The sequence below is a fragment of the Chamaea fasciata genome, unplaced genomic scaffold (assembly GCF_029207755.1).
Source record: "Chamaea fasciata isolate MVZ Bird 193981 ecotype frontalis unplaced genomic scaffold, bChaFas1.0.hap1 SCAF_1, whole genome shotgun sequence".
Taxonomy (NCBI): domain Eukaryota; kingdom Metazoa; phylum Chordata; class Aves; order Passeriformes; family Sylviidae; genus Chamaea; species Chamaea fasciata.
In genome coordinates, this window is record NW_027094086.1 from 151,900,228 (window position 1) to 151,924,741 (window position 24,514).

Genomic DNA, 24,514 nt, shown 5'->3' on the forward strand with positions numbered 1-24,514 from the left:
GCCCCGCGGCGCCGCGCCTTCCTATTGGCTGAGCCCCGCGGCGCGGCGCTCCTCTATTCACCTCTCCCCCGGCCCCCAGCGGCCTGACGCAGAGGTTCCGGCCGTGCCCGCCATAACCCCGCCGTGCCTTGGCCGCCGTTGCCGCCGCCATTGGCGCCGCGGGGCCGCCCCTGAGGGGGACGGGGGTGAGTGCGGCTCCCTCGGGGCGCTGCCGCTTCCTGCGGGCGGCGGGGGCGCGCGAGGAACGGGAGAGAGGTGAGGGCACGGCGTGTGCCGCGGCCGGTGCTGTCCGGGTCCTCCCCCCACTCACCCTCCGCTCACAGCTGGGACCGCCGCGGGGGCAATTCCCGGAATTCCGATATCGCCGCGGAGATCTCCGCGGGAGGAATTCCCACATGGATGTCCCTAAATCCCGAAATTCCTGTAGAGATCTCCGCGGGAGGAATTCCCACATGGATTTCCCTTAATCCCGAATTTCCTGTAGAGATCTCCGCGGGAGGAATTCCCTCCTGGATTTCCCTTAATCCCGAAATTCCTGTAGAGATCTCCGCGGGAGGAATTCCCTCCTGGATTTCCCTTAATCCCGAAATTCCTGTAGAGATCCCCGCGGGAGGAATTCCCTCCTGGATTTCCCTTAATCCCGAAATTCCTGTAGAGATCTCCGCGGGAGGAATTCCCTCCTGGATTTCCCTTAATCCCGAAATTCCTGTAGAGATCCCCGCGGGAGGAATTCCCTCCTGGATTTCCCTAAATCCCGAAATTCCTGTAGAGATCTCCGCGGGAGGAATTCCCTCCTGGATTTCCCTTAATCCCGAAATTCCTGTAGAGATCTCCGCGGGAGGAATTCCCTCCTGGATTTCCCTTAATCCCGAAATTCCTGTAGAGATCTCCGCGGGAGGAATTCCCTCCTGGATTTCCCTTAATCCCGAAATTCCTTCAGAGATCTCCGCGGGAGGAATTCCCTCCTGGATTTCCCTTAATCCCGAAATTCCTTCAGAGATCTCCGCGGGAGGAATTCCCTCCTGGATGTCCCTTAATCCCGAAATTCCTGTAGAGATCTCCGCGGGAGGAATTCCCTCCTGGATTTCCCTTAATCCCGAAATTCCTGTAGAGATCTCCGCGGGAGGAATTCCCTCCTGGATTTCCCTTAATCCCGAAATTCCTGTAGAGATCCCCGCGGGAGGAATTCCCTCCTGGATTTCCCTTAATCCCGAAATTCCTTCAGAGATCTCCGCGGGAGGAATTCCCTCCTGGATGTCCCTTAATCCCGAAATTCCTGTAGAGATCTCCGCGGGAGGAATTCCCTCCTGGATTTCCCTTAATCCCGAAATTCCTGTAGAGATCTCCGCGGGAGGAATTCCCTCCTGGATTTCCCTTAATCCCGAAATTCCTGTAGAGATCTCCGCGGGAGGAATTCCCTCCTGGATGTCCCTTAATTCCGAGATTCCCTTGGAGATCTCCGCGGGAGGAATTCCTTTATGGAAATCTGTTGATCCCACTGCGATATCCCGATATTCCCTGGGAGCCCTGTGAGGGAGGAATTCCCTCCCGGCGATCCCTAAATCCCTTTTTTCCCCTCAGCATCTCCCCAATCCCATCCCTGCCGCCTTTTCACTTTATCCCCTCTCCCTCTTCTCTCCATCTTCCCTCCTTTTCTTTTTCCTTCCTTTCCCATTTTTTTTTTTCCCCTATTTCAGGAATTTTCCCGGCGCTTTTTATCCCTCCCCTCCCCTTCCAATTCATCAATTCCTCCCCGATGCCGCGCTGCCATTTATTTACCGATTTGATTTTCCCTGCTCTTTTAGGTCGGAACCGAAAGGAAAAGCGCCCACGGGATGGAAAATCGGGATTATCCCCAAAACTCCTGATTTTCCCCTCAGTTTTCCACTTCGAAACAGATTGTTTTGGGAGGGGGAATAACCACACAAAACCCGCTCCACATTTCCTCGGGATATTTTTATTTCTCCCCCCCTCAGCCTGCATGGACAGAGCGACCTTCGCCTCTTCCACAGCTTTTTTCCGGGATTTCGGGAATTGCCCTCCCGGCGTTTTTGCCGGGGAGCGCGTGGATTTCATCGACAAACCCGATTCTTTGGGTTACTCGGATTTTTTCCGGGATTATCTCGTTCCCAACCGTCCGTGCGTGTTGTCGGCCGCGTTCACCGAGGGTTGGGGCAGCAGGAGAGCCTGGGTCGGGCGGGATGGGAAACCCGACTTCGAGCATCTCCTCCGGGAGTTCGGTGAGTCCTGGGAGGTTTCTCCTAAATTATGGAATTTTAGGGTGGGATTTTAGGGATAGAAGCACTAAAACAACCCCAAAATTCCAAGATTTTTTGCCTAAATTAATCCATTAATTTATTCCTTGGGGAAACCCGACTTTGAGCATCTCCTCCGGGAGTTCGGTGAGTCCTGGGAGTGTTTTCCGAAATTATGGAATTTTAGGGTGGGATTTTAGGGAAAGAAGCACTAAAAAACCCCCAAATTCCAAGATTTTCTCCTCAATTTATGGATTTTTTTTTTCCCATGGAAAATTCAATTTCGAGCATCTCCTCCGGGAGTTCGGTGAGTCCTGGGATTGTTTTTTCCCTAAATTATTTAATTTTAGGCTGGGATTTTAGGGAAAGAAGCACTAAAAAACCCCAAAATTCCAAGATTTTTTTCTCAATTTACGGATTTTTTTCCATGGAAAACCCGACTTCGACCGTCTCCTCAGGGAGTTCGGTGAGCCCTGGAATTTTTATTTTTTTAATAAATTATTAGATATTATTTTCTATTATTTCCATATTAATTATTTATGTAACACTTGCCTAATTCTGCATCCGAGCTAATAACCTGTTAACATCGAGAATAGAGAAAGATGGAAAACCAAACTCTGGGAAATGAAAACGGGGACCACAAAGATAGGGAAAAACCTCTGGGAAATGAATTCAGGGAACAGGAAAATGTTGGACGGAAGAGCCCGGGGGAAAGACGAAGGGATGGAATATTTAAATGGGCCTATTTATGCATACATTTAAATATGCATAAAAACCTATAAGTAGCGTGGCGTAATTAGGAAGTAATTCGGATTCCGAGGGAATTTTAAACGCCCCCCGCTGGATTGGAGTGCTGAATGAAACCCCGAACCCCGCGGCGCCCGCGGCGTCCCGGGCGATCCGCGCCGCGGGCGTGTCGTTGCAGGGGACGCCGCGGTGCCCGTGGCCAAGTGTGACCTCCGCGAGTACAACTCCCACCCCAAGGAGCAGCTGGCCTGCCGGGAATTCCTGGAATACTGGCGGGAATACATCGGGAACGGGCACAGCTCGGCCCGCGGCTGCCTCTACCTCAAGGACTGGCACCTGAGCAGGTGAGGCCTCGCCGTGTGTGTGACGTCACTGGTGAGCCCTGATGGCCCAGTAACAGGAGATAGCGCTGGGATGACGTCATGGGTGACGTCACTGGTGAGCCCTGATGGCCCAGTAACAGGAGACAGGGAGCGCTGGGATGACGTCATGTGTGACGTCACTGGAGAGATAAAAGGAGATAAGGAGCGCTGGGATGACATCATGTGTGACGTCACTGGTGAGCCCTGATGGCCCAGTAGCAGGAGATAGCGCTGGGATGACGTCATGGGTGACATCACTGGTGAGCCCTGATGGCCCAGTAACAGGAGATAGCGCTGGGATGACGTCATGGGTGACGTCACTGGTGAGCCCTGATGGCCCAGTAACAGGAGACAGGGAGTGCTGGGATGATGTCATGGGTGACGTCATTGGAGAGATAACAGGAGATAAGGAGCACTGGGATGACATCATGTATGACGTCATTGGTGAGATAACAGGAGATGAGAAGTGCTGGGATGACGTCATGTGTGACGTCACTGGTGAGCATTGATGGCCCAGTAACAGGGGATAGGGAGCGCTGGGATGACGTCATGGGTGACGTCACTGGGGAGATAAAAGGAGATAAGGAGCGCTGGGATGACGTCATGTGTGACGTCACTGGAGATGGCTGATCCAGGGGAGCTGGATCTGGGATTTGGGCTCATTCCCACAGTTCCCGCCCCGGGAACGTTCTCCTGAGGATCCAGGGAATCCTCGCGGCCTCTCCCTGAGCTCCAGGAAAGCTGGATTCGGAATGGCAGGACACAGGGAATGGCTCCCCGCTTCGTTTCTTTGGGATATCGGCATGGAATTCCTGGCTGGGCCGGAATTCCCGGAGAAGCCGCCCCAGAATCCCGGGAAATATCCAAGGATCAACCTGGGACAGCGAATAATCGTGGGATTAGCTCCCCCTCCAACCGGAATTCCATCCTACAGGATCCGCCTTGCCCTTCCCCCGGGATCTGGGGAATTCCTGAGCCGCTTTTCCGAGGGCTCTCCGTGTTTTCCAGAGCTTTCCCGGAGCACGACGGTTACACCACGCCCGTGTATTTCTCCTCGGATTGGCTGAACGAGTATTGGGACGCCGTGGGCGGGGACGACTTCCGCTTCGTCTACATGGGCCCCAAGGGATCCTGGTGAGGCTCTCTTCCCAAAACCCATCCCTGTTCCAGCTGGAATTCCCTGGGAGTTGTCCTGTCATCCCTCAGGATCTGCTTCCGCTTCGGCATCCCGGGGAATTGTCCCGTTATCCCTCAGGGGAATCTGGTTCCATTGGAACAGCCCAGGGAATTATCCCAGAATTCCATGAGGAATTTGGGGATCGGTGTCCATCTAGTGGAACGTGAATCGCCAAAACTCCATCATCCAACTGAAATTCCACGAGGAATTCTGGGATCAGTGTCCGTATAACGACCTTTTAATAGCCAAAAGTCCATAATCCGGCCAGAATTCCATGAGGAATTTGGGGATCGGTATCCATATAGAACCTTTTATTGGCCAAAATTCCATAATCCAGGCAGAATTCCACGAGGAATTTTGGGATCACTCTCCATATAATGACATTTGAATCGCCAAAACTCCATCATCCAACTGAAATCCCTCGTGGAAATTTTGGGATTGACGTGGATACAGTGGCATTTTACAAGGCAAAATTCCATAACCCAACCAAAATCCCTCATGGAATTTTGGGATCAGTATCCATATAACGACCTTTTAACAGCCACAAGTCCATGATCCAGCCAGAATTCCATGAGGAATTTTGGGATCAGTGTCCATGTGGAACCTTTGAATAGACAAAACTCCATCATCCAACTGAAATCCCTCGTGGAATTTTGGGATCAATATCCATACAATGGCTTTTTATTAGCCAAAACTCCGTGATCCAACTGAAATCCCTGACGGAATTTTGGGACCGGTGTCCGTACAATGACCTTTTATTAACCAAAACTCCGTAACCCAACCGAAATTCCATGAGGAATTTTGGGATCGGCGTCCGTACAATGACCTTTTATTAACCAAAACTCCGTAATCCAACTGAAATTCCATGAGGAATTTTGGGATCAGTATCCATATAATGACCTTTTATTAACCAAAACTCCGTGATCCAACCGAAATCCCTCGTGGAATTTTGGCATCCGCGTCCGTACAACAGCCAAAACCTCCACAACCCAAACCCCTCCCGGACTTTCGGGACCAACCCCTTCCCCAACAGCCGGAATCCCCGCTGGAATTTCAGTGCCCCCGACCCCTCCCAGCGCTGATTTACCGGGGGACGTTTCCGTGTCCCCCTCCCCCCCCTTCCTCGCCAGGACGCCGTTCCACGCCGACGTCTTCCGCTCCTACAGCTGGTCGGCCAACGTCTGCGGCCGCAAGCGCTGGCTCCTCTTCCCCCCGGGCCAGGAGGAATTCCTGCGCGATGCCCGCGGCGACCTCCCCTTCGACGTCACGGCCCCGCGCCTCCGCGCTCCCGCCGGTCGCCGCCGCGGCCGGGCCCCGCTGGAGATCCTGCAGGAAGCCGGCGAGATCGTCTTCGTCCCCAGCGGGTGGCACCACCAGGTCCAGAACTTGGTGAGGGAACTCTTCCCCCCTCGGCAATCCTCTTGGAATTCGCATTCCCGGAAAAAAAAAAAAAAAAAGGGAGTTTTGTCGCGATGGAAATCGGGATTTTATTTCTTTTTTTTTCCCCAAAAAAAAAAGGGTTGAGTTGTTCTCCAAGGTGATGTCGGGAAGGAATTGAGGCCTTGGAATGGTTTTTTTTCTCGGAGAAGTTTCATCCCTGGGAAGTGGCCGAGGAGGGTTTGGACGAGGTTCGGAGCGTCCTGGGATTGGGATGAGCCTTAAAACCTTTTTTCCCACTCAAACCGTTCCAGGAATTCCGTGGCGCGGAATTGGGGTGAGGAAGAGGAAAATCCTTCCCGAGAAGGAGAAATTCCAGCTCGGACTTTTGTAGGGTCCTTTTCCCGCTCGGAGAATTCCAGGAATTCCATGGTGCGGAATTGGGGTGAGGAAGAGGAAAATCCTTGGAATAAAAGGAAGAGGAAAGGATGGAAATCCTTCCCAGGAAGGAGAAATTCCAGCTTGGAGCACCCTGGGGGAGTGGGAATGGGATGATCCTTAAAATCCCTTCCATCCCAAATCCGGAATTCTGGGACGTCAAAACCACCAAAAACTCCTCGGGGCACTGGAATTTCGGAGAATATTCCATGGAAAAATCTGGGAATCCCTTTTCCCCGCTCTTTTGTCGGGAAATTCCTCCAGTCCCTGAGGAATGGGATCGTGGAGGAGCCCGAGGCAGGCTGGGCCTGTTAATCCCGGGAATTGGAACGGAATCGAGGATTCCATAGGATTCCATCCCAAAATCCCGGCCGCCTTCTCCCACCTTTTGGCTTTTGGGGAATCGGGGACGTCTGGGGCTGGTCAGAGACGCGGGAAAAGGAATTTTCCAGGATTTCCATGCCGTTTCCCTTGTCAGGAACGGGATTTTCGGAGCGGCAAATCCCTTATTGACCTTCCGAAGGAATTAATTAGTGACGAATCATTAATTGTCCGTGCGTTATCCCAAATTTTTCCCCTCAGGAAGACGCCATCTCCATCAACCGCAGCTGGGTCAACGGCGGAATTTTGGGAATTGGGACCTTTTGGGAATTGGGACATTTGGGTTTGCTCAGGAACGGGATTTTTGGAGCACCACGGTCCATATTATTATTCCTAAGAACTTTTTAAATTAATTGTTATTAATTCTCCGTGCGTTATCCCAAATTTTCCCCTCTCAGGAGGACACCATCTCCATCAACCGCAACTGGGTCAATGGTGGAATTTTGGGAATTGGGACATTTTGGTTTGCTCAGGAACGGGATTTTTAGACCACCGAATTCCATCTTATTATTCCTAATACCTTAATCAATTATTAATTATTAATTCTCCGTGCGGTATCCCAAATTTCCCCCCCTCAGGAGGACACCATCTCCATCAACCACAACTGGGTGAACGGCTGCAACGTGGCCGTCATGTGGCGCTTCCTGCAGGACGAGCTGGCGGCCGTGCAGAGGGAGCTCAGCCAATGGAACGAGCCCGTGGAGGATCGGCACCTCCAGTGCCAGGTACTCCCTCCCAAATCCCGGCTTTTCTCCAGGGAATCCGGAATTCCGGGATCCTCGGAGCGGAATTTCGAAGGAAGGAGGAGTTTGGGCTTTGTTTCGGCGGGGAAGAATTCCTTATAGAAAAAAAAGTTGGGAGCGTTGAGCTGGAAAAGTTTGGGGGTTGCTCCTGTCGAGTGGCTGGAATGTTGGTTGGAAAGGTGGAAGGAGGAAAGCTGGGAATGTTCACCTGGAGAAGGGAAAATTCCTGGGAGAGAACTCCGAGCCCCTGCCAGAACCTAAAGGAACTCCGGAAAAGCTGGAGAGGGATTTGGGATAAGGCTCGGAATGACAGGACACAGGGAAGGGCTTCCCACTTCATTTCAGTGGGATTTCGGGAAGGAATTCCTGGAATTCCCAAAGAAACTGGCTGCCCCATCCCTGGAGGCGGGGAAGAAGCCAAAACACCAAACTCCGCAATCCAACCGAAATTCCACGAGGAAGAGGACGGGCGGGATTCCTTCCGGAATCTTCCTGGGTGAGGCCGATCCCACGGGGATCTCTGGAAGCTCGTCCCCCTCCTTGGGTGGGTTTCCTTCCAAACAAAGGAACATTTGGGGGAAAATTCCCGCTCCTGATGTTTGGGAAAAAGCAACCCCGGTGCCTTGGCGTCCAGAGGGGAGCGCAATTAAAGAATTGTCCGCTAATTATCCGAAATTGTCCAAAATTTATCCACCAGTTGTCCACCAATTATCCAAAATTATCCAAAAATTATCCAAAAATTCTCCATCAATTAGCAATCAATTGTCCACCAATTATCAATCAATTGTCCACCAATTACCCACCAATTATCAATCAATTGTCCACCAATTATCCACCAATTGCCAATCAATTGTCCACCAATTACCAATCAATTGTCCACCAATTATCCACCAATTGCCAATCTATTGTCCACCAATTATCAATCAATTGTCCACCAATTAGCCACCAATTGCCAATCTATTGTCCACCAATTATCAATCAATTGTCCACCAATTAGCCACCAATTGCCAATCAATTGTCCACCAATTAGCCACCAATTATCCACCAATTAGCCACCAATTATCCACCAATTAGCCACCAATTATCCACCAATTACCAATCAATTAGCCACCAATTACCCACCAATTATCCACCAATTGTCCACCAATTATCAATTATCCACTAATTATCCACCAATCCCCTACCAATTAGGCACCAATTATCAATCAATTGTCCAGCGATTATCCTCCAATTATCAATCAATTGACCACCAATTGTCCACCAATTTTTAATCAATTAGCCCCCAATTATCTATCAATTATCAATCAATTATCCACCAATCGTCCACCAATTTCCCACCAATTTTCAATCAATTACCAACCAATTGTCCATTATCAATCAATTATCCACTAATTATCCACCAATTATCAATCAATTGTTCCACCAATTACCCACCAATTATCAATCAATTAGCCACCAATTACCCACCAATTATCAATCAATTAGCCACCAATTAGCCACCAATTATCTAACATTTATCCACAAATTACCCACCAATTATCCAACATTTATCCACCATTTATCCACCAGTTATCAATCAATTACCCACCAATTACCCACTAATTATCCATCAATTATCCACCAATCGTCCACCAATTATCCAAAATTATCCAAAAATTATCCAGAAATTCTCCACAAATTATCAATCAATTGTCCACCAATTATCAATCAATTGTCCACCAATTAGCCACCAATTATTAGCCACCAATTATCCACCAATTACCAATCAATTAACCACCAATTAGCCACCAATTACCCACCAATTATCCACCAATTGTCCACCAATTATCAATTATCCACTAATTATCCACCAATCCCCTACCAATTACCCACCAATTATCAATCAATTGTCCAGCAATTACCCACCAATTATCAATCAATTGTCCAGCGATTATCCTCCAATTATCAATCGATTGACCACCAATTGTCCACCAATTTTCAATCAATTAGCCCCCAATTATCTATCAATTATCAATCAATTATCCACCAATCGTCCACCAATTTCCCACCAATTTCCCACCAATTGTCCACCAATTTTCAATCAATTACCCACTATTATCCATTATCATTCAATTATCCACGAATTACCCACCAATTATCAATCAATTAGCCACTAATTATCCACCCATTATCAATCAATTATTCACCAATTTTCCACCAATTATCCAACATTTATCCACCATTTATCCACCAATTATCAATCAATTGCCCACCAATTAGCCACCAATTACCAATCAATTACCCAGTATTTATCCATCAATTATCAATTATCCACCAATTATCAATTACCCACCAATCATCAATCAATTAGCCACCCATTATCAATCAATTACCCACCAATTATCAACCAATTATCAATCAATTGTCCACCAATTAGCCACCAATTAGCCACTAATCATCAATCAATTAGCCACCAATCATCAATCAATTACCCACTAATTATCAACCAATTATCAATCAATTGTCCACCAATTAGCCACCAATTAGCCACTAATCATCAATCAATTAGCCACCAATCATCAATCAATTACCCACTAATTACCCACCCATTATCCATCAATTACCCACTAATTACCCACCAATCATCAATCAATTACCCACCAATTACCCACCAATTACCCACTAATTATCCATCAATTATCCACCAATCGTCCACCAATTATCCAAAATTATCCAAAAATTATCCAGAAATTCTCCACCAATTACCAATCAATTGTCCACCAATTATCAATCAATTGCCCACCAATTACCCACCAATCACCCACTAATTACCCACCCATTACCCATCAATTACCCACTAATTACCCCCCAATCCCCCCCATTCCCCCCTGCCAATCATCCAATTATCCCGCACCCAACCGCTCACCCTGACCTATTCCCGCGTCCGGACAATTCCTGCCTTACCACAACCACAACCCGGGAATTTTTCCCTGGAATTTTTTCCCTGGAATTTTTTCCCCTCCCCCATCATTCCCATTTCATTGGGATTTCAATTCCCCTCCCCCTCCCCCGTTGGGTTTTTTTTCCGGTTGTTTTTCCCAGCTGCTCCTGAAATCCTGCGCCGGCATCGACTACGAGGGATTCTACCGCTTCCTCGAGGTCGTCGGCCGAAACCGCGCCTCCGTCCTGGAGAAAGGGCCGGACGCGGAAGGCGGAGCCGCCGGCTCCGGCCCGGGAACGCTCCACGCCCTCTTCGACCTCCAGAGGGCGGTGGAGGTGCTGGCCTCGTTAATTGCTAACGAGGATTTCCGCCAATTGGAGCTGAGCTCTCTCTCTCCTCGGCCCGACGTCCTCCTCCAGCGCCTGGAGTCGGCCGTCGACGCGGCCCTGCTCTGAATTCCCGACTTTTCCCAAGGGTTTCTGCCAAGATTTTGAAGGAGGGCTTTGCTCCAACGAGAGGAGGGAGAACTTTGGGGAAGGAGGGAGAAAATTCCCAAAATTCCGAGCGGAAGAAAACCCCGTCCCGGCTGGAGGAGAATCCCAAATGTTTTCAGGATTACGAGCGGGAACTCAGGGAGAAAATTCCCGGCAGATCAAGCGTGGAAGCGGAACTCAAGCTCAGCTTGGTTAAAACCTCTCCTGCGGCCAGCTTGAGCTCGGCTTTTCCGTCCTTTTTTTAGGGAATTGGGCGGGATTGAGAGCTGGGAATGTTGATCCCGCGCCTTCCGAGTCCGAGCCGCTCAGGATTCCTTTTCCCGGAGCAGAACAAACTCTCCTCGACTCATCCCCCCCCCCAAAAAAAAATTCGGAATAATTCAAAGGAAAAGCTGGAATGGGAATTGTTCTCCCGGAATTCCCGGCGGGGAAAAACGGGATCCCACAATTCCCACCGGGAATGGTCTCCCTTCTCCTTGGGAAAAAAATAAATGAATGAAACCAAAAAAAACCCGGAAGCGCCGAAGGGGCTGAGCGCTGTTACCTTGGAATTCCGATCCTTCCCGAAATAAAAAAAATGGAGGAAAAACTTGGGAATTTTCGCGTTTTCCGGAGAATTCCTTGGAATTTTTTCCCCCCCACCCCCCGGACTCTGCATGTTCTTTTATTCCTGTCGGGAATTCGCTTTTTTTCCCCTTCATTTCCTAAAGAAATGGCGAACTTTCTTCGGAGAATTCCCGAATCTCCGGGAAAGAAATGAAAGATTGGAACGAGGAGCGCGTGGGATTTCTCGTGAGTCCCCGAGAGTTTTATTGAACGGAAAAGAATTCCTGAAGAAACTTCCGGCGGTGTTCTCTCGTTAATAGGTTAATACGGTAATTATTAATTATTGTAATTAATCTGGTATTTATTAGAGGATAAAAAAAAGCCGGGGAAAAGGAGCGGGGAGGGTTGTTTTCCTGGAGTCGCTTGGATGAGGGGAAAAAAAAATATCCCTTTGGAAAAATGAAAAATTTCCGGGGAAAATGAAAAATTCCGGGGGAAAAATGAAAAATTCCGGGGAAAATGAAAAATTCCGGGGGAAAATGAAAAATTCCTGGGGAAAATGAAAAATTCCTGGGAAAATGAAAAATTCTGGGGGAAAATGAAAAATTCCTGGGGAAAATGAAAAATTCCGGGGGAAAATGAAAAATTCCTGGGGAAAATGAAAAATTCCGGGGGAAAATGAAAAATTACGGGGGAAAATGAAAAATTCCTGAGAAAATGAAAAATTCCGGGGGAAAAATGAAAAATTACTGAGAAAATGAAAAATTCCGGGGGAAAATGAAAAATTCCGGGGGAAAATGAAAAATTCCTGAGAAAATGAAAAATTCCGGGGGAAAAATGAAAAATTACTGAGAAAATGAAAAATTCCGGGGGAAAATGAAAAATTCCGGGGGAAATGAAAAATTCCGGGGGAAATGAAAAATTCCTGAGAAAATGAAAAATTCTGGGGGAAAATGAAAAATTCCGGGGAAAATGAAAAATTCCGGGGGAAAATGAAAAATTCCGGGGGAAAATGAAAAATTCCGGGGGAAATGAAAAATTCCGGGGGAAATGAAAAATTCCTGAGAAAATGAAAAATTCTGGGGGAAAATGAAAAATTCCGGGGAAAATGAAAAATTCCTGGGAAAATGAAAAATTCCGGGGAAAATGAAAAATTCCTGGGAAAATGAAAAATTCCTGAGAAAATGAAAAATTCCGGGGGAAAAATGAAAAATTCCTGAGAAAATGAAAAATTCCGGGGGAAAATGAAAAATTCCGGGGAAAATGAAAAATTCCGGGGGAAAATGAAAAATTCTGGGGGAAAATGAAAAATTCTGGGGGAAAATGAAAAATTCCGGGGAAAATGAAAAATTCCTGGGAAAATGAAAAATTCCGGGGAAAATGAAAAATTCCTGGGAAAATGAAAAATTCCGGGGAAAATGAAAAATTCCGGGGGAAAAATGAAAAATTCCGGGGGAAAAATGAAAAATTCCTGGGAAAATGAAAAATTCTGTGAAAAAGTGACAAAATTCCTGGGGAAAATGAAAATATTTCTTGGAAAAATGAAAAAATCCTGGAAAAATGACAGAATTCCTGGGAAAAATGAAAATCTTCCCAAGAAAAATGAAAAATTCCTTGGAAAAGTGACAAAATTCCTGGGAAAAGTGCCAAAATTCTGGGAAAAAAGAAAATATTCCCGAGAAAAATGAAAGTATTCCTTGGGAAAAAGGAAAAATTCCTGGGAAAAATGAAAAAATTCTTGGGAAAAATTATCGTATTCTTTGGAAAAATAAAAATATTTTTGAGAAAAATGACAAAATTTCTGAGAAAAATGAAAAATCCCTTGGAAAAGTGACAAAATTCCTGGAAAAAGTGACAAAATTTCTGGGAAAAAATGGAAATATTTCCTGGAAAAATGAAAATATTCCCGGGAAAAATGAAAAATTCCTTTAAAAAGTGACAATTTTCCTGGGAAAATTTACAGAATTCCTGAGAAAAATGAAAGTATTCCTTGGAAAAATGAAAATATTTTTGAGAGAATTGACAAAATTCCTGAGAAAAACGAAAAAATTCCTGGAAAAAATGAAAATATTCCTGGGGAAAATGAAAAATTCAAAAAAAAATGACAAAATTCCTGAGAAAAATGACAAATTCCCTGGAAAAGTGACAAAATTTCTTGGGAAAATGAAAATATTCCCAGGAAAAAATGAAAAATTCCTTAAAAAATGACAAAATTCCTGGAAAAACCCCCCAAAACTCCCGTTTGTTTATAACTTCCGATTTTTCTTCCTTCCCGAAAACATCACGGATCCGCTTTTCCTTCATTCAGAAAATTGGGAAAACTTGGGAGAAGCAGCCGGGAAAAACCTCGGGGAGTTTTGTTTTCCCGGAAATCACCTGGAGAAGGAAAAAAAATTGGGAAAAATGGGGAAAAATGGGATAAAAAAATGTTAAAAAAGGGATTTTTTGGGGCAATTCTTCGACGTTTTAGAATTTCCCAATTTCCGTCGGGAATATCCCAAAAATTCCAAATTTCCGAAGGGAAATTCCAGCTTTTAATTCCACGTTTTTCTCTTGGTTTTTTTTCCCGGAATTTCCCAAAAAAAATCCGGGAAAAATCCACTTTTTTTTTTTTTTTTTTTTCCAAACCCTTGGAATTCCATTAAAAAATCTTGGGAAATTTGGGAAATTTGGGAATAGCAGCTCGGGAAAAAAAAGTCCTGACTTGGGAAAAGCGGGAAAAGGAGCGGGAAAAAATAATTCCCGGAATTTTTTAGGAGTTTTGGGATGAATTTCCAAGAAATCTCGTCAAAAATTGGAAAAATTTTTTCCCTTTTTTTTTTTTTTTTCCTGGGAATTTTCCAGGAGGAAAAAAACCCCAAAAATCCCATTTGGAGCAGGAAAAGAAATTTTTTTTTTAATTATTTGGGGGGAAAAAGGGAAAAAATTCCCAAAAATTCTCTTTTTCATGGAAAAAATTCCCAAAATTTGGGGATGACAATTCCAGCCCTTCCAGGGTTTTTTTGGGATGAAGAAAATCTCGGCTGGGGGGAGGAAAAGGAGAATTTATTTTTGAATTATTTGTGAGGAAAAGAGGATAAAAATCCCCAAAAAACTCCCAAAAATTCCCAAAAAATCCCTTTTTCCATGGAAAAAATTCCTAAAAACTAGGGATGACAATTCCAGCCCTTCCAGGGTTTTTTTTGGGATCGAGAAAATCTCGGCTGGGAGGAGGAAAAGGAGATTTTTTTTTTATTTTTCCCAGGAATTATTTGTGGAAAAAAGGGATAAAATTCCCCCCAAAAAATCCCTTTTTCCATGAGAAAAATTCCCAAAAATCCGAGATGACAATTCCAGCCTTTCCAGGGTTTTTTTGGGGATCAAGCAAACCTCGGCTGTGGGGAGAGAGGAATCCTTCCCTTTCCAAGGGGGATAAAATTCCCGAGTTTTTTTTTTTATGGGATTTGATCCGGACAATTGAGGGGGGGAAAAAAAGGCGGAATTTTTCCCGTCGGATCGGGAGGAACTGGCGGGATTTTCCTCGGGATGGAGCCGGATCCTCTGGATGTGCTCGTAGCGCGACTGGAGCAGAAAACAGAGGGAAAAAAAACCCAAAGCGATCGGGGATTTCAAAGGAGAATTCCGACAGAATTCCCAAATTCCGGAATTTTTTTTTTGCCCCTCCCCCCCCAATCAAATCCCAGCCCGGGGGAAAAAAAAAAAAGTGGGAATTCTGGGCGGGAATTGCGAGGCTGGGCTGCAGGAAGTCGGCCACGCCGCCGGAGCAGGTGGAGATCCGGCCGGAAAGAATTCCCAAAAGTTCGGGAGGAGGGAAAAAGCGCCCGGGGGGAGGGGGGAGGGGTGGGAGCCCAGGAGGGATCGGGGGGCTCAGAATTCCCAGAATTCCCGGCGTCCCACAATTCCCAGAATTCCCACCATCCCAGAATCCCCAAATCCCCCGAGTCCCAGAATTCCAAAATTCCCAGATCCCACAATCCCAGAATCCCCAAATTTGGCACAATCCCACAATTCCCAAAGTCCCAGAATTTCCACAATCCCAGAATCCCGGAATCCCACAATGCCAGAATCCCAGAATTCCCAAAACTCCCCAAATTCCAGAATCTCAAAAATTCCCAGAATCCCCCAATTCCCAGAATCCCCCAATTCCCACAATTCCCACAATTCCCACAATCCCCAGAATTCCCAAATCCCAGAATTCCCAAATTCTAAACTCCCAGAACCCCAAATTTCCCAGAATCCCAAAATTCCCAGAATCCCAGAATTCCCACCATCCCAGATTTCCCAGAATTCCCAGAATTCCCAAAATTCCCAGAATTCCACCATCCCACCATCCCAGATTTCCCAGAATTCCCAGAATTCCCAGAATTCCCGAGGGTTCGGGGTTGGCAAAGTCTTTCAAAGCCGCTCCCTGGGCCGGGATCACTGCGAAAACGATCCCGGATTTTTCTGAGATGAGAGACGGAAACTCCGGAATTCCGGGATAAAAGGAATCTCCTTGTCCAGGAAAACCCTGGAATATCCTCTGGGATAAGAGACGGAATCTCCGGAATTCCGGGATAAAACAGGTCTCATTGTCCATCCAATATTTTTTGGGATAACACACGGACACTCCGGAATTCCGGGATAAAAGGAATCTCATTTTCCATCCAATATTCTTTGGGATAAGACACATAAACTCCGGAATTCCGGGATAACGGCGCCGGGTGGAAACATTTATGGGATGGGACGTTCCGGGAGTTCCTCGTCCTTAAATCACCAACGGCGTGGCGCTGGGGTGGCTTTGAACGTTCCAATTCCTGACATTTTCCCCCCCCCCCGAAAATTCCCGGGATTTCCGGGAGAATTCCAAGATCTGGGATGGTTTTTAAACGTTCAAATTTCTGGATTTTCCAAAAAAATTCCTGGGATTTCCAGGGGAATTCCAAGATCTGGAATGGTTTTTAAACGTTCAAATTTCTGGATTTTCCCCCAAAAATTCCGGGATTCCAGTGGGAATTCCGAGACCCAGAATGGTTTCTAAACATTCAAATTCCTGGATTTTCCAAAAAAATTCCGGGATTTCAGCAAGAATTCCAAGATCTGGAATGGTTTTTAAAATGTTCAAATTCCTGGATTTTCCCAAAAAAATCCGGGATTTCAGTGGGAATTCCGAGACCCAGAATGGTTTTTAAACGTTCAAATTCCTGGATTTTCCCAAAGAAATTTCCCGGGATTTCCGGGCCAATCCCGAGACTCACACGAGCTTCTGCAGACACTCGGCGAGCGCCTCTGGAAGACACACGCGGAGACCCCTGGGACGGCCCGGGAATTCCTGCGGCATCCCGGGAAATCCTCCGCGGAAATCCCGGGAAATCCGCGGGGCCGGGGGGGCAAAGGGGAAAAGCGGGATCGAGGACGGGATTTTCCCGATGGGATTTTCCGGACGGGATTTTCCCGACGGGATTTTCCCGATGGGATTTTCCCGACGGGATTTTCCGGATGGGATTTTCCCGACGGGATTTTCCCGACGGGATTTTCCGTTCCTTTTCCAAGCCGTTTGTGAAATGCTGGAGGGTTTGGGGCTGAGAATTTGGGAATTTTCCGTTCCTAAAGCCTGAACCATTTGGGGCCAAAAAATTTGGGAATTGTCCATTTCCTTTTCCAAGCCCAAGAATTTGGGAATTTTCCGTTCCTTTTCCAAGCCCAAGAATTTGGGAATTTTTCGTTCCTTTTCCGAACCATTTCCTAAATCCTGAACGATTTGGAGCCAAAAAATTTGGGAATTTTCAATTATTTTTCCAAACATTTCCAAATCCTGGATGATTTGGAGCCAAAAATTTGGGAATTTTCCATTCCTAAATCCTGAACATTTTGAGAGCCAAGAAATTTGGGAATTTTCCATTCCTAAATCCTGAACAATTCAGAGCCAAGGAATTTGGGAATTTTCAATTATTTTTCCAAACATTTCCGAATTCTGGATGATCTGGAGCCAAGAAATTTGGGAATTTTCCATTCCTTTTCCAAGCCCAAGAATTTGGGAATTTTCCGTTCCTTTTCCGAACCATTTCCTAAATCCTGAACGATTTGGAGCCAAAAAATTTGGGAATTTTCAATTATTTTTCCAAACATTTCCGAATCCTGGATGATCTGAAGCCAAGAAATCTGGGAATTTTCCCCTTCTAAATCCTGGACCATTCGGAGCCAAGAAATTTGGGAATTTTCCATTTTGAAATCCCGGAGGGTTCGGGAATTTCCAAAAGAAAAAAAAAAATACAAATTCCCGCTAACTTCTGGATCTGCGGGAATTCCAGGAGCTGGGAATCCGGGAAGGGGCGGAGCCGGATCTGCGGGAATTCCAGGAGCTGGGAATCCGGGAAGGGGCTGAGCGAGGTCGTCCCGCGCTGCTGGTGCTGCGGGCTGGAAAACAGGGAAAAAATCCGAATTCCCGGGATTCTTCCGCGGGGAGGGTTCCCCGAAGCCGGCATTTCCCGAGGTCTTCTCCTGGGGGGGGTTTTTCCAGGAAAAATCCTGGAGCTCTGGGAGATCTTCAGGGAATTCACCGGGAAATCCGGGAGCTCCAGATTTTCCAAGGAAAAAATCCTTAAAAAAGGAGAATTTTAAGTTATTTTATTTGGGAAAAGTAAATTCGTTTTAAAAAGGGAGGTGGGGGGAGTTAGGAGACAAAATAGTTTATTAAAAAATGGTTTTTAGGGCAAAAAAAAAATTCCTTAAATTTGTTTTTTAAAGGAAAAAAAAAAATCTTTAAAAAAAAGCCAAAATGGGTTTTTTAACAAAAATAATTTAAAAAATATATAAAACAATTTTTTTTAAAAAGGAATTCAGCGGGAATTTTTAAGGGAAAACCAAAATCCGATTCATTTTGTTTGCGTTCATTTTGATTTAATTCAATTTTTTTTTTTGGAATAAAAAAGAGTTTTTTAGACGGAAAAAAAAAATTCCTTCATTTTTAATTTTTTTAGGGAAAAAAAAAAACTTTAAAAACAGAATTTTTGGAAGAAAAAAAAAAATTCCTTCAATCACAATTTTTTTCCGGGAATTCGGCGGGAATTTCCCTGGGTTCGGGGGTTTTTAAGGCAGGAGAGGAATCTCCTGGCGCCGCGCGCGCTCCCCCTTCCTTGGGGCTCCGGCCCCGCCCCCGCGCATTAATTAACCCCGCGCTCATTAATTAACCCCGCGCTGCCCGCCGGGAAATCCGATCGAACGCCGCCGAGCCGCCGCTTCTCCTCGGAAAATTCCCAAAAAAAAAAACCCCCAAAAAATTGAGGGAAAAAATTCCAAGGGAAATTCCAAATCGCGGGGAAGGGAATGGAGGGAAGGGGGGCGGGGCCGGCGCGCGGTTTGCGCGCGTTCTCGTGGCTCGTCCTGGGCCCGCCCCGCGCGTGCCTGGCGCAGCTCATCGAGGTGAGGAGACCGGGAAACCGGGAATGGGGGGAAAAAACCGGGAATGGGGGGAAAAAACCGGGAATGGGGGGAAAAAACGGGAATGGGGGGAAAAACCGGGAATGGGGGGGAAAAACCGGGAATGGGGGGGAAAAACCGGGAATGGGGGGAAAAAACGGGAATGGGGGGGAAAAAACCGGGAATGGGGGGAAAAACCGGGAATGGGGGGAAAAAACGGGAATGGGGGGGAAAAAACCGGGAATGGGGGAAAAAACCGGGAATGGGGGGGAAAAAAACGGGAATGGGGGGAAAAAAAACCGGGAATGGGGGGGAAAAAACGGGGATGGGGGGGGAAAAACCGGGAATGGGGGGAAAAAAAAACCGGGAATGGGGGGAAAAAACGGGAATGGGGGGAAAAAACCGGGAATGGGGGGGAGTGAGGGGGGGGGGAGAAATTGGGGATAAATAAAGGGGGGAAAATGGGGATAAAGGGGGAAAAATTGGGAATAAAGGGGGGGAAATTGGGAATAAAGGGGGGAAAATTTGGGATAAAGGGAAAAAGTATTTGGGATAAAGGAGGGGAAAATGGGAATAAAGAGGGAAAAAATTGGGATAAAGGCGGGAAAATGTTTGGGATAAAGGGGGGAAAAAATGGGGATAAAGGGGGGAAAAAAATTGGGATAAAGGGAAAAGCATTTGGGATAAAGGAGGGGGGGAAATGGGAATAAAGGAGAGGAAATACGGGGGATAAGGGAGGGAGAAATGGGAATAAAGGGGGGGGAAAATTTGGAATAAGGGGGGGAAAATTTGGGATAAAGGGGAAAAGTATTTGGGATAAAGGAGGGGGGAAAATGGGAATAAAGAGGGAAAAAATTGGGATAAAGGAGGGAAAATACGGGGGATAAAGGAGGAAAAATGGGAATAAAGGGGGAAAATGTTGAGTATAAAGGAGGAAAAAAATGGAAGTAAAGGGGAAAAAATTGGGGATAAAGGGGGAAAATATTTGGGATAAAATGGGGAGGAAAAGGGGGGAAAGGGGAATTAAGGGGGAAAATATTGGGGACGAAGCAGGGAAAAAAAGGCTGGAAAAAAGGGAATAAAGCAGGAAAAAACCGGGAAAAAACTAGGAAAGAATTGGGAATAAAAGGGGGGAAATATTGGGAATTAACCGGGAAATAATTGCGGATGAAGGGGGAAAAAAATTGGGAATAAAAGGGGGGAATAGGGAATAAAGCGGGGGAAAAATGGGAATAAAAAGGGAAAAAATGGGAATAAAGGAGGGAAATATTGGGGATTAAGGAGGGAAAAACTTAGGAATAAAAGGGGAAAAAATTGGGAATAAAAGGGGAGGGGAATTGGGAATAAAACAGGGAAAAGTGGGAATGAAGGAGGGAAAAAATGGGATTTAAGGAGGAAAAAATGGGAATAAAGGAGGGGAATATTGGGAATAAAGGAGGGGAATATTGGGGATAAAGCGGGAAAAATTGGGGGAAAAAACAGGAAAAAAGTCAGGAATGAAGCAGGGAAATATTGGGAATAAAGGGGAAAATATTGGGAATTAAAGGGGAAAAAATGGGAATGAAAGGGGAAAAAATGGGAATGAAGGAGGAAAAAAAAATGGGGATGGAGCAGGGAAAATATTGGAATAAGGGGGGAAAAGTGGGAACGAAGGGGGGAAAATTGGGATTAAAGCAGGGAAGAATTGGGGATAAAGGAGGAAAAAAATGGGAATAAAGGGGGGGAAATATTGGGAAAAAAACCCCAGGAAAAATTTGGGATAGAGGGGGGAAATATTGGGATAAAGGAAGGAAAAAATGGGAATGAAGGGGGGAAAATATTGGGGATAAAAGGGGGAAATATTTGGAGTAAAGCGGGAAAGAAGTGGGAATAAAAGAGGAAAATATTGGGAATAAAGGAGGGAAAAATTTGGGATAAAGCTGGAAAAATGGGGGGAAAAAAGGAGGAAAATCTTTGGAGTGAAGCAGGAAAATGTTGGGAATAAAGGAGGGAAATATTGGGAACGAGGCAGGAAAAAGGTGGGAATAAAGGAGGGGAAAATTGGGAATAAAGGAGGGAAAAATGGGAATAAAGTGGGGGGAAATTGGGAATAAAGGAAGAAAAAAATGGGAATAAAGTGGGGGGAAAAATGGGAATAAAGGAGGGAAAAATGGGAATAAAGGAGGAAAAAAATGGGAATAAAGGAGGAAAAAATGGGAATAAAGTGGGGGGAAAATTTGGGAATAAAGGAGGAAAAAATGGGAATAAAGGAGGGAAAAAATGGGAATAAAGGAGGAAAAAATGGGAATAAAGTGGGGGAAAATTTGGGAATAAAGGAGGGAAAAATGGGAATAAAGTGGGGGGAAAATTTGGGAATAAAGGAGGGAAAAATGGGAATAAAGTGGGGGGGAAATTTGGGAATAAAGGAGGAAAAATGTGGGAATTTCCGGTCGGGATTTAAGGTGGAGCCGCGGAGTTTGGGTGGATTTGGGGGATTTTTTGGTGGTTTTTGGAGGGGGAAATCGGGAATCTGGGGTTGGAATCGCGGCTTTTCCCACTGAAATTGGGAATTTTACGGATTTTTCCATCATTTGAGGAGCGGGGGTTTAAAATAAAACCAGGAACGATCCCCAAAAATCCCAGTTTTTCTTTGGAATTTTTGCTGGAAATTCCCCCCCAGGGAAATGTTTGGGGTGAGTTTGGGTTTTCCCTCCTGGTCTCATTCCCTGGAATCCTGAAAAAAAACCGGGAATTTCCAAAAATTCCTTAAAAAAGAAGAAAGAAGCGATTTTTTTTCCCTGAGGATGACTCTGCATTCCCAGCCTGGTTTCCTGTGGAAAAAAAAAAAAAACTGGGAATGAGCCGGGAGGGAAAACCGGCGACGCGGAAATAGAAAAAATAAAAATGCGAATAAAAAATAAAATATTTGAAGAATTAATAAATAGCTAATAATAAATAATAAAGAAAATATTTTAAAAACCATTTTGGGAATTGGAATTAAATTAAAATTTAAAAATTAAATTAAATTAAGTTTTTTTAAAAATTTAAAAGAAGATTTCGAGCCTCCTTTTCCTTCATTTTCTTTTCCCCCCCCAGGATTTCCGGCCTCGCCTTCCCTGCCCTTATCCTGAATTTTTTTTTTCCCGGGATTTCCGGCCGCTCGTTCCGCATTTTTGGGATCATTCCCACCACCAAAAAAATCCCAAAAACCCCCCAAAAAACCCCAAAAACCCCCAAAAACCCCAAAAAAACCCCCAAAAAACCCCCAAAAAACCTCCTCGGCTCCATCTGAAATCCCCACCCGAAATTCCCACGGATTTCCTGATTTATTCCAGTTTTTTCCCTGTTTTCCCTTTTTTTTTCCTGCTTCATTCCCATTTTTTTTCCTGCTTTATTCCCAATTTTTCCCTCCTTTATTCCGATTTTTTCCTGCTGTATTCTGATTTTTTCTTGCTTTATTCCCATTTTTTCTGCTTTACTCCCAAATTTTTTTCCTGCTGTATTCCCATTTTTTCCTGCTTCATTCCCATTTTTTTCCTGCTTTATTCCCAATATTTTCCCTGCTCTATTCCCATTTTCTTCCTGCTCTATTCCCATTTATTTCCTGCTCTATTCCCATTTATTTCCTGCTGTATTCCCATTTTTTCCTGCTCTATTCCCATTTTTTTCCTGCTGTATTCCCATTTTTTCTGCTGTATTCCCCAATTTTTTCCCTCCTTTATTCCCAATTTTTTTCCTGCTCTATTCCCATTTTTTCCTGCTGTATTCCCAATTTTTTTTCCTGCTCTATTCCCATTTTTTCTGCTCTATTCCCATTTTTTCCTGCTTTATTCCCGATTTTTCCCTCCTTTATTCCCAATTAATTTTCCTGCTTCATTCCCAACGTGTTCTCCGCTTTATTCCCATTTTTTTTCCGGGCCTTATTCCCGTTTTTTCCTGCTTCATTCCCAATTTTTTTTTTCCCAATTTATTCCCGATTTTTTTCCCGCTTTATTCCCGATTTTTTTTCCCGCTTTATTCCCAGTATTAGCTCCTCTGGAAGTAATTAATGGATTAATTAACCCGTTCCCGGGCCGCCGCCGCCCCGCCCAAGAAGGAGCCGGAGCCGGGGTGACGTCGATTAACTCTAAAAATATGGAGTTAATGAACTAATCAATGAATCGATGAACTAATTAGTTCATAAATTAACTGATGCAATTCGCTAACGAACTAAAAATTAGCTAATACGGAATTAATTAATCAGTTAATGAACTAATTAATCTGTCCCCAGGCCGCCACGGTGCCGCCCAAGAAGGAGCCAGAAACGTCAATTAACTCTAAAACCAGGGAATTAATTAGCACATTAATTAACTAATTAACTAATAAATTAATTAACTAATGGAATTGGTTAAGAAACTGAAAATTAGCTAATACGGAATTAATTAATCACCTAATTAGCTAATTAATCTGTCCCCAGGCCGCCACGGCGCTGCCCAAGAAGAAGCCGGAGCCGGGTGACGTCGATTGACTATAAAAACAGAGAATTAATTAACCGATTAATTAACTAATTAGTCTGTCCCCAGGCCGCCACGGCGCCGCCCAATGGATTAATTACCTAATGAACTAATTAATGTGTCGCCAGGCCGCCACGGCGCCGCCCAATGGATTAATTACCTAATGAACTAATTAATCTGTCCCCAGGCCGCCACAGCACCACCCAAGAAGGAGCCGGAGACATCAATTAACTCTAAAACCAGGGAATTAATTAGCACATTAATTAACTAATTAACTAATAAATTAATTAATTAGCTAATGGAATTGGTTAAGAAACTGAAAATTAGCTAATACGGAATTAATTAATCAGTTAATTAGCTAATTAATGTGTCCCCAGGCCGCCACGGCGCCGCCAAGAGGAAGCCGGAGCCGGTGACGTCGATTTAAGTCTAAAACCAGGGAATGAATGAATGAATGATTAGATTAATTAACTCTAAACGCGGGGAATTGATTGACGGATTAATTAACTAATGACGTAATTAATTATTGCGCCCCCCAGGCCACGACGGCGCCGCCCAAGAAGAAGCCGGAGCCGGTGACGTCGGAGACCGTGGTGATCTGGGGGCTGCGCCTCTGGCAGGTGGTCGGCATCTTCGCCCTCTTCGTCCTCTCCATCAGTGAGTCCCTGAAACCCGGGGATTCCCGGAAATCCCGGAATTCCCGGAATTCCCAAAAAAAAAAAAATTTAAAAAAAAAAAGTCCCAAATTCCCGGAAATTTCCTCGGGGGGAAAAAAACTCCCCTGGAATGGGCAAGGAGGGAATTTCCAGTCGTGGATTTGTCCCGGGATCACCCGGAGGAGAAATTCCAGGAGAATTCCCAGATTTCATTCCCAGAATTCCTGGAAATCCTGGAATTCCCGGAATTCCAAAAAAAAAAAAAATTCCCAGAATTCCCAGAATTTCCTCGGGAAAAATGTCCCAGGAATGGGCCAGGAGGGAATTTCCGCTCGTGGGTTTGTCCCGGGATCACCCAGAGAAGATGTTCCAGGAAAATTCCCAGAATCAATTCCCAGAAATCCCAGAATTCCCTGGAACTCCTGGAATTCCCAGAATTCCCGGGATTTCCCTCAGGAGAAGCTCCCCAGGAATGGGCAAAGTCGGGAATCTCCGGTCGTGGATTCGTCCTGGGATCACCCGGAGAAGAAATTCCAGCGATGAGAATC

General features: G+C 45.4%; 2 protein-coding genes across 4 annotated transcripts in view; both read left to right on the plus strand.

The window, feature by feature from the left end:
* The first annotated feature begins 105 nt into the window (after positions 1-105).
* Positions 106-23,938, plus strand: JMJD4 (jumonji domain containing 4). Of its 3 annotated transcripts, none has more exons than XR_010723609.1 (8): positions 106-255; positions 1,806-2,240; positions 3,181-3,346; positions 4,373-4,498; positions 5,672-5,930; positions 7,316-7,462; positions 10,562-11,760; positions 23,850-23,938. XR_010723609.1 is itself a non-coding variant. In XM_066202112.1 (7 exons), the coding sequence occupies exons 2-7, from the start codon at positions 1,982-1,984 to the stop codon at positions 10,853-10,855; spliced, it is 1,251 nt and encodes a 416-aa protein (XP_066058209.1). In that variant the 5' UTR covers positions 106-255; positions 1,806-1,981; the 3' UTR covers positions 10,856-13,656. The 3 variants fall into 3 exon arrangements, 1 of the variants encoding a protein (XP_066058209.1); XR_010723608.1 differs by having other exon boundaries at positions 10,562-11,769; positions 23,850-23,937; XM_066202112.1 differs by lacking the exon at positions 23,850-23,938 and having other exon boundaries at positions 10,562-13,656.
* TMIE (transmembrane inner ear) overlaps positions 17,159-24,514 on the plus strand; it is a 14,551-nt gene continuing 7,195 nt past the window's right edge. Inside the window, 2 exon segments of the mRNA XM_066202159.1 lie at positions 17,159-18,841; positions 23,850-23,967. Coding sequence (XP_066058256.1) covers positions 18,746-18,841; positions 23,850-23,967 — 214 coding nt within the window. The 5' untranslated portion in view covers positions 17,159-18,745.